Source organism: Triturus cristatus, chromosome 7, assembly GCF_964204655.1.
Source record: "Triturus cristatus chromosome 7, aTriCri1.1, whole genome shotgun sequence".
NCBI lineage: Eukaryota > Metazoa > Chordata > Amphibia > Caudata > Salamandridae > Triturus > Triturus cristatus.
In genome coordinates this window covers 460,783,844-460,793,876 of record NC_140590.1, presented here as the reverse complement: position 1 = coordinate 460,793,876, position 10,033 = coordinate 460,783,844, and the positions used below count along the sequence as shown (strand labels likewise).

Sequence of the window (10,033 nt, the reverse complement as noted above, 5' to 3'; positions counted from 1 at the left end):
CACCAGATCTGTTAGCTGACCTTGAGCCTGGTTCCACTGACGTGCCAAACACTCCTGTAAGGGACGCATCTAAAGTCTTGCGTAAGGGACGATGAGAATGCAAAAGGCCATCATCCCAATCAACTGCATGAACACTCGAGCTAGTAATGAGCGTTGAGGCGTACATTTTGATATGAGTGCTTGCATGGTGCTTATTCTGACTGGGTTAGGATATGCTAGAGCTTTGAAAGTGTCTAGCACCTAGGTATTGTTGTGTGTTGACGGCTGGAGGTGGGATTTGGTGAGATTCACCGTGAATCCCAAGATGTGAAGCAGCTGGATTGTTTTGTGTTGCACACAGCTGCTGTGTGACTTGGTTTTTATGAGCTAGTCGTCCAGATAAGGAAACACGTGAACGTGTTGTCTTCGTAGGTGAGCTGCCACTACTGCGAGGCACTTGGTGAAGACTCTGGGTGCTGTAGTCACTACGAACGGAAGGACTTTGAATTGATAGTGTTGACCGTCCACCACGAACCTGAGATATTTCCTGTGAGCAGGGTGAATAGGAATATGTGAGGTTCCGACTGCATTGAGAGGCAAAGGTGAGGGTTGCCTGACGCACGGGTGGCCGATCCCGAGTGAGGCCCTCATGCAGTGAGAGCGCGGCTAACCGGTGTGCTTTCAAACGGTGCTGCAGGGGTCCACGCTGAAGGGGGACATATCGACCCTGCTTATTCACGGCCCCCCAGATCCCTTCTTGTACGTGGGGTAAGGAGCATTCTGAGCTTGAGCTGATCTGATCTATGCAACACCGGAGGGGAGACGCTGCGTATTGGTTACGAGAGACTGTGGGGGTCACAGGCAGGGCTGGCAGGACTGCAAGCCCCAGGAAGCCGCAGGGGGGGGTAATACACGAGCATCCGCCCCTCCCCCTTGGCATCAGAAGTATATCAGGAAGTCTGAGTCTCCGTTTCGCTAAGGGCGAACCCTGCGCAAAAGGCTGGCCGTCTATGGCAGGGCCCTTGGCACTATCCCACAAGCAGAACAATTAAGAGGACTGGTAAGAACGGTGGTTATACAGATATAACGCTGGCTGTTTACCTTTACTCCGTCGCAGTAGGAGCTCCCGGACTTATCGAGCAAATTCGCTGTTTTATTTAATAGTCGCAGTTTGATTTTCTAATTTTTGTTTTCATTATTTGTATGATATTTTTTGTAACCGTTTGATTTCGATGGAGAAATCAAAAAGTACTGTGGGGACTCTTGACGCTTTCCTGATAAGAGCAGAATCTCTTCTCATTCACGAGATTCAATTAACAGAGCTTAGACCCTTTACAATTTCCTCTGTCTAGGGAGGAGGAACATAACAGTTCTCTACCAACGAATAAGATAACTCCCCTAATACCTTCCTCATCTTTTGTGAATTCACCATTACCATCTCCCAATGTACGAGAAAATGAGATTAATATCCCTATTTTAAGAGGGAAAGGCCCTCAAACTCAGGAACAAACTAAACAAAAGAAAGGACGAACCATGGGAGTAAAACAGAAGGGAGGTAAACAGGGCAAAGAGGGAAAGGAAATAGCCAGCCCTGGTGTTAGATTATTGGGTACAGCCTTGTTACAAATTCAAACAGATGAAAGCCTAAGCTGTCCCAATTTTCAGCCAGGTTCCCTCACTAATAATCTTAATAATCCAAAAGTTATTTTTCAAGATCTAGGGAATCATATGGAGGGCCTTATAAAAAACATTCTCGAAGTTACATTTTGCGAAATGACCTCACACCTGACTTCCCTTTTTGATGAAAAATTTGCTCGCATCGAGAATAAGCTGGTGCAATTGAAAGAGGATGTTGACTTAATTAAAGTTCGATTCGAAACTTTTAAGTCGACTCCTATTATTACGAGCATTCCTTCACTACAAAGGGATAACTGTAATCAATCCAGCCAAGAGTTCCAGCTCTATTACTATGCAACTGGCACGAGGCAGTATAAGGCCAACGACCTTGTTACATGAGGATTGTCTTATTATGAATAGACTTAATGGGTATGCTATAAAGTGGATTCACTTAGATCCCGAACTAATAACAGAAAAGGTTGTCAGAACCTCCATGCCTGCAATAAGTTTATGTTTGGCGGAGAGTTCAAATCCTCAGGAGATAGTAGACAACTTTAAAGTAATAATTAAATCTGTAAATGATGCCCTAACCTTTATTCCTAAGGGGAAGAGAAAAATAAAAACTAGTTGGTTTAATAAATCCTGTACAAAAGCGTACTCTGACCTTAAAGTAGCTCGTAAAAAACCTAATAGAGATAGGACAGCAGTTGTCCAACTAAGGAAAGCGTATTATAAAACTTTACGTCAGAGAAAGAAGGAACTAAAAGAGGAATTATGGGTTTCCTTACATAATAACTGTAAAAGTAATGACAGTTCAGTGTTTTGGAAAGTCATAAATACCCCATTCCTCTCTGGCCGAAGGGAGAATAGTAACATAGAAGTTGCAATTACTGAATCCGATTGGATAGTTCATTTCACTCAGATATTTGGCCTCACGGAGGATTTTACCCAAACCCACAGTACTCCTGGGAAAAGGATCAGCAGCTCCAGCCCTTCTTCGAGGACACTGGCCTTAGATTTTACTTTGGCCGAGGTTGAGCAAGCCTTAAACGCCAGTAGAGGAGGAAAGGCCCCGGGCCCTGATGGGGTCCCTGTGCATTTATATAAATAAAAAATGGAATTACTCAGGGTACTAGAAGCCACGGGAAAAACGGGTCTTTTGGCCTCTTGGTCGGAGTCCATCTTGGTCCCGATTTTTTAAAAGGGCGATCGCAATAGTCCAACGTGCTATCGCCCCATCTCCCTATTAGACTCGTTGGAAAAGGTGGTGGGCCGAATTTTATTCGAACGCCTACAGCTCTGGACCGAGGATAACAACATCACATCTGACCTCCAGTATGGATTTGGGGAAGGCCTCTGTACTATCGAGCAAGTGCTAAATCTGTCTCTACTTAGGAGCAAATATGTAGATGCGAAGGGTGGTAGATTGTACATGGCCTATGTAGTTCTCACCGCAGCGTTTCACTGTGTGGGACATACAAAACTCTGGATTATCTTGACAGAAATGGGGGTTGATACACTGTTGGTTAATTATTTGCGAGAAATGTATTCAAACGCAACAGTGAGAGTGAGATATGATTTGGGAGGCCAGTTATCTGTACCTTTTAGGGTGAAGAGGGGAGTAAGACAGGGTTGTGTCCTGGCCCCCTACCTTTTCACTCTTTATACAAACGGCCTGGAATTAGCCATGCAGGACCTTCCCTTTGTCCAAAATCGTCCAATCCCCGCTCTCCTATATGCGGATGATGCGGTTATTATTGCCCGCACAACCCTTGAACTGCAGCGCTCAGTAAATCGATACAACTTATTTATGTCGAATTTAGATTTAAAAATCAATATAAAAAAAGACCTTTATTATGATCTCGGGCCGAAAATTAAGAAAAGGAAAAGACATTTTTATAAATAATTCTAGGGTAGATCATACTCCCACTTATCCTTATTTAGGAGTGATAATAGATGAAAAGGGTACCTGGAAAAGAGCAATCGAGGTTAGAAAATTACGGTTTCTAAAAGCGACAATGGCTTTAGTAGCATTTACTCAGAGGCTTGGTAAACGACACCGAAAGAGATTCTACCTATTTACCAGGCGAAATGCGTTAGCACAGCCATTTACGGGGCAGGGGTACGGGGGGTTTGTTCACGCTGAATCCATACAAAAAGTAGAAAACAGCTTTTTAAGATTCCTACTTGCATTTCCATAAAGTACCTCTACATTCAGTTGCCATTTAGAGCTGGGCGTGTCCTACATTTCCGACATTATAGGGATGCAACCAGTTCTATTATGGCACCGTCTTTGGACCTCTAACAATTTAACGTTTACCCAAGCAGTAGTGACAGATTGCGTCAAGTTAGAACATGTCCAGAAGATTCAGTGGCTTCAATATGTCAGGAAGTTCTTAATTGACTTGGGTATGGAGAATTACTATCATAACCCCCAGGAAATGGCTCGGATATCAAGGAAGGTGTTAAAGAATCAATGTCTAATGCATTTAGCTGGTCTCCGTTTGACAACTGAAGTAAATAAAATCTCTGTTCAGCACTCATTGTCTATCCAATCTACTGTGATGATCCAGCCTTACTTAACTTGGAAGTTATCCAGTTTTGACAGATTCCCATTGACTCGTTTCAGACTAAACATCTTTCATCGATATGTCACTTTTCCAGTGACAAATGATTGGTCTAAGCAGCTAACCCATTGCCCATGTGATGGAATATTTTTGTTTAGTTGTGACAATTTTTGTTAAATGTTCATGTGGACTTTCGATTTCACTATTTTTTCTTGTTATTGTGAATTAACTTTATAGTTCTGTAATGTGATTCTTCTCCTGACTCGCAGTCAAATAAATTATCAAGGTTCTACTATTGCTACGAAGTTTCCAAATAGATGTGGACTATTTCATTCTGAAAAGTGTTCATATCTAGTAACTTCCTGAAACTAAAAGTGTACAACACCTGTAAAACTGTATTGGGATGACCATCTCTAGGCTACGGTTCACAATCCTACATGAAAACTTTATTTTGTAAAACAGCGCTCTAAAGGTTAACCACTCTTTCCCTCACCCCCTATTTATATAACTGAAAGGCACCTACGTCTTCCCCACTACCTTTATTTCCACTTTAATGCTCTACAAAAACCCTATGAGTGATACCATCAACCTCTAGGTTTGCACACTATAGGATATCTACTAGATAAACAATACAGTTTGCCAGCTAATTTAGCTTTAAATCCCATATTAGGCAAAGGTAATTTATGTGAATAAAAAAAAATCTCAACCCTATGCCCTACTAACCATTCAAAATATATTCTACAACATTACAAAAATATGATTTTAGTTAATGCATGGAGGTCTGAGAACCTGCAACAATGTAGAAGTATAAACAGGTATACATGATTTAAATTAATCAAACGTGGTACTATAAAAATGCATGATGTGTAATTTAAATAATACTTCACTCTATACGTACAAAGAAAACTCATACCAATTTACAAAAAAGTGTTTTATTATAGATGTGTAGCCACTGTTCGGAAAACACAACAGCTACACTGAATGGAGACCGCAGAATCGTTTGATGGACGCTGTATTGCAAATTGCTCATCAGCAACACCGCTTACCAGGTCATAATGCCTAGGACTTCTGAGGGAACTCCAAGAAGAACTTGTCATTGCTTTTTTTGGACAGGCGACTAGTTCAGAAATTGACTTTCGCTTAAAAGGAGTTCAACAGTTTCTGCCATTTTAAACATACATTAAGCAAGACTTTTTTTTTTTACTTAATACCAGAAGAGGTATGCCAGGGACAAAGTCAACACAAAGTAACGAACACAGCAAAAAGTAGCAAGAAAGAGAAACAGTTAAGTGCAGCTGTGGTCAAATTCCATAGCAGTTCTTTACCTCGGGTAACGGCGCATTTACACTAATTTGGGTTGCATGCAAGCTTGAAGAAGCATTTAGATCACTACACATGTTATCAAAAATTTGATAACATTTTATCAGGCATCTGCTAAAATAGTAAACAAATTGCAGGTGTAATAAAGTAGCTTAATCTGGAGTTGAACTGGACAGACAAGAAGTTTAATCACTCCCGTTGGTTAAGAAAGCAACAAAACAAATCAAACTCCTCCCCTCCCCCAATACATTCAGATTTCCAAAACATAAAATTTCACATGAAAAGTGAAGTGTGATTCCAAAGTTTCCAGAGCAGAAATGGAGCAATATGAAATGTCAATGACTGCCACTGAGATTTTTTCTCAATTTTTCTGGTTTTGTGTTTGCTTGACCTCTTATGTTTTTGCAGCGAAATGACAAAGTACACCTCAAAATGTTTCCACATGTGAACAACAAAATACTGCATATCTACCAACATCTGCTTTAGGTAGGTAATTTGTGAAAAGGCTAGCTGCCAAGATGTAGGAAATGGCTCCTTGCCTCAGTTCCCTTTGAGGAATATACAATCGTATTGAAACCAGTTCACACTAAGCGCTTATCATGCTGCCGTTGGACTGATGTAGACGGGCTTCATCAAACGAAGATTTGAAAAGCTGCAACCATGCCCACCTCTCCAGTTCCCAGTATTCACTGAGGTAGTTCAGTAGGAGATAACAGCCTTTAGAACAATGTCTTTCAGTTTGTCTTCTGTTTTATACATTTAATATAGATTTAAATAGCTAAGTTCTAAGGCCACCTGTGTTTTTGTTTTGTTTTTCAGTGCTGAAAGTTTTATTTTTCACAGGGCCCCATTACCCAACGGGTCAGAACACGTGACAGCGTTCTTGGTGTTAAGTGTCTCCTTTTGGCACCTTGAAGTTTATATTTGTGTTTTTTTCTTTTGTTAAAAAATAATATATAATAAAGAAAAGAAATCTCAGTCCAAAGTTTTTATTTCAGGTTGTCCTGTTCACTTACGGCCACTGGTGGCACATCTGCATTAACTGGTAAGACTATGCTCTCTCGCTCATCTGCTTTTATTCGTTTCAGTTCAGGATGTTCAAACTTGTCACCGTTTTGACGCTTCGTTGGAAGAGATGCTGATGCAGACGCATGAGTCGCCAACATGTGAAGTGGACTTGCTGCAGCTGAGAATGAATAAAGAATTAATACTAAATTAAATATCCAGTCGACAATCTCAAAACTATTCAAAAACATGGTAATACAGCCATCAGTTTTTCATGAATAACCAGCCCTACTTCACAGATTCGATACATTTTTTATTTAAGCTTCAAGCTACGAGCAGATATTTGGCTATTGGCTTATTCAATTAATCCTTTTTGCAGCCTTAGAACACAAGTTTTTACCCCTCCAATGCTTCATGAACGATGTATGGCCTGGCAGTCGTTATCTAGCAAAGCTAGGCAGAGAGTAGGTTCACAACTATCTTTTCTTCAAATAATAAATTTGTAAAAGGTGATTAGGAATGAAAATCTGAACGCACACTTATTTGACTTGTGGGCCCGTTTGTGGGGACTGTCTGCCCTTCAGCAGAAGATCCACTCCATGTAGGTGAATTTACATGGTGTGAGTGGGGCGGGATACTTCGACCCTGCAGCTGTGCATGCTGACCCATGCACCCTCTGCTGGCGATACCAGAGTTGGGTTCTGCATTTTGATACAAGACACAAGCCAATATGTCCGCTGTGTAACCCTTAACTTGTAGGCAGCAGGTGCAGGTAGTCTGCCTCAACATATGTAGCTGAAGAGCTGTGGCTCTATTGGCAGTTAGCAGTGCTTGCATGAGCTGCAAGACAACCAGCATTTTTCGACCTAGCTGATGTTGCTCATAGGCAGTGGCTGGGCTTCAGAGAGAGGGGACTACAAGTAGAACAAAGGGGAAGTGCAAGGAGAAGCATCAGTCCTTTGGCATGTCACCAGACTCCAACCCCAAGAAAATGTTAGCCAAACAAATGGTGCCAAAATAAATTAGCTAGAAGGTGATCGTTTTTATGAGAGGTCTTAAAATATTCTAATAATTCAGGCTTAGAATAGGAACATAATTACATTCCTTCACGGCAGCACCTCATCATTCATTCATAAAAAATGTGCATCCAATGCAAACGCTGACTGGATGCAATGGGTATTTCACCAGGTTGGCTAACTGACAATGTATTGTGTGCTTTACATTGAAAGTTAAGCTCACACCATACAGTGTGAGCACAGCACGACCGGCTAACAATTCAGGATTTATTATGTAATGTATAACAAGCATTGGCATAGCCGATAGGTCTCGCTTCTGGGACCTTATAAGTATTTAGTTATGCAGCACAATATCCTTGGTGCAACAACAACTGTTGCAAGGCGAGACCTATTGGCTATGCCAATGCCATCACTTTCAGCCATGCTGCATAGCAACCATGCTGCTGTACAACATGGCTAAAAACACATTGACAAAGCTAATAGATCTTACATAAGCGAGACCCGTAGGCTTTACCAATGCTTGTTGGCACATCTTGCTGTCAGAGACACAGCAGCCATGTCAAAAATCAGTCCTGGCTGAAAATACATTATTTTACTCATTTTGGCAGACAGCCAATGTCTGCAGAGTTTTCCAGTAATGGCATGTGAAAATGAGGACTTGCATGGGGCGAGACTTGTTCACTTCCTGGTTAGCATTGCAATCAGGGGTTATTAAAGTCTGTCAGTGAACTTAAAGTACAAAATGAGATAAACGACATGGGCTCAGGATTATATTGCACTGAATCATTTCTAAGATCTGAAGAAATGTTTTAACTTTATCCGTGCTCAAAGTTCTAGGAGCGTGCTTAGTTTGATTAAACTGCAGATAATATCGCTCACACTTATCAAAAACGTGATAAAATGAATCAGAACCCTTAAGGCAGGAAGTAAAGAACATATTTTGTTACCCATGAATAACGCACGGAAGCACAATAACACGTGTAGGATTTTAGAGCCATTTTCAAGCATGAGATCTTCAGAAAGAAATACCGGACTTGTAAGCGGCTTTTGGTCTGAATTCAACAGCTCGTCGTGCATCTTATTCGAAAGCGCTTAGTGGTAAATTACTTACCAGTAAGCACTCTAATAATTAAATTCACTCAGTGGTTTAAACTGACATACAACCTTCTTCGATTGTGTTTAACATTTACATGTAGATATGAAGTCTTTTATTATGGCACGTAATATCCTAATTCGTGACAACTTTTCAAAATAAAAGGTTTTTGAGTGAGAAAGACCAGGGTGTTTCCTGTTAATCCTCCCCTTTATGTTGTGCACTATTTCTGAAGCAGCAGTTCGAAAAACACTGTCAGTTACATCACAGAACTGCGGGAAATAGTTGTAGATTATCTTCAGTTTTAATTAGAAAGCTTCTCTCCCACTCAATTGAAAGGAGCATTTTAAACTAGTAAAGTAACGAAGAAAGCAAACACTAGATTCCCTGTAAATAGATGATGGACAGCTATCATTCCATGGTCGTGACAGCTGTAAAAAAAGAAGCCCGCAAGTGCGCCACTGCGAGCCATGTGCTTTCAATTATCGCGCCCGTGTCTGGGCACGATAATTGAAACCACATGGCCTATTGGTGTCTATTACGCGCACCAAGCGCGTAATAGACACCACTAGGCCATGGGCGGAGCAATGCGCCCGCCTTTGGCCGATGCGTGCTGGCTTTCCAAAAAACACGCACGCAAAGGCCAATAACGTGCCACAGAAGGAAAGGCACACGCTAGTGCGTATGCCATTACTAGGTCAGTCTGCTAAACCCCGTTTTCCCCTACTAAATGTGTTGCGCTGCGCAAGCATTTCTGTGCACTGCAACGCTAGGCACGAGACCTAAAAAGGGAACTTTTAGAATCAGGCACCAACCACTTATACATTGCAACAATGTGCAAGAAACAGACTTGCTATTTTCATTGGTTCGTTTGGGATTGAAGAAAACAAATTACTGCAATCTCTTTTGCTCCTCAATGTTCTACTAGTATGACATTATAAATACATGGGTGTAGAATTTCTACCGCCCGACGCCCAGCACACACTGAGATTAAGGATAACGCCTTCGGTCTGTTTTGTCCACCGTAGAAAGGGACAGTGACTCGTTTTCGACTAACATTCCTACACAGTGCCACTGTCTGGGGAAGACCAGGATGAATCCGCCAACGCAAGACACATGCTATCCAAATACATAAAAAGTTAAAAATCATACATATGACCAGTCAGGCATCAGAAATACATTTGTAGCCGTCTAATGAACAACCGAAAACAGAAAAGGCCTTCCAGAGCCAAGTTTGTCAGCTGCGCCAAGATGAAAAAATTGAGACCTGCATGCAGACGCATAGTTAACAAGTGATCTAAACTAACTTTCTGAACTGCCCCTGTTCAAATAATAAATAATTTTCTATTGAAGCATACAGTTTCTCCAAGAGTAACCCTTGATCATTATCAGTCTAGAGAAGATGACAACTGCACTCCCAAGGAGAATACCAAGTT

General features: G+C 41.3%; 1 protein-coding gene across 1 annotated transcript in view; it reads right to left on the bottom strand.

Annotated features, from left to right (window-relative positions):
• Window positions 1-5,079: 5,079 nt before the first annotated feature.
• The window catches only part of FOXK2 (forkhead box K2), a 278,943-nt gene continuing 273,989 nt past the window's right edge, over window positions 5,080-10,033 (bottom strand). The window contains exon 9 of the mRNA XM_085616785.1: window positions 5,080-6,669. Coding sequence (XP_085472911.1) covers window positions 6,473-6,669 — 197 coding nt within the window. The 3' untranslated portion in view covers window positions 5,080-6,472. The remainder of the gene's footprint in view (window positions 6,670-10,033) is intronic.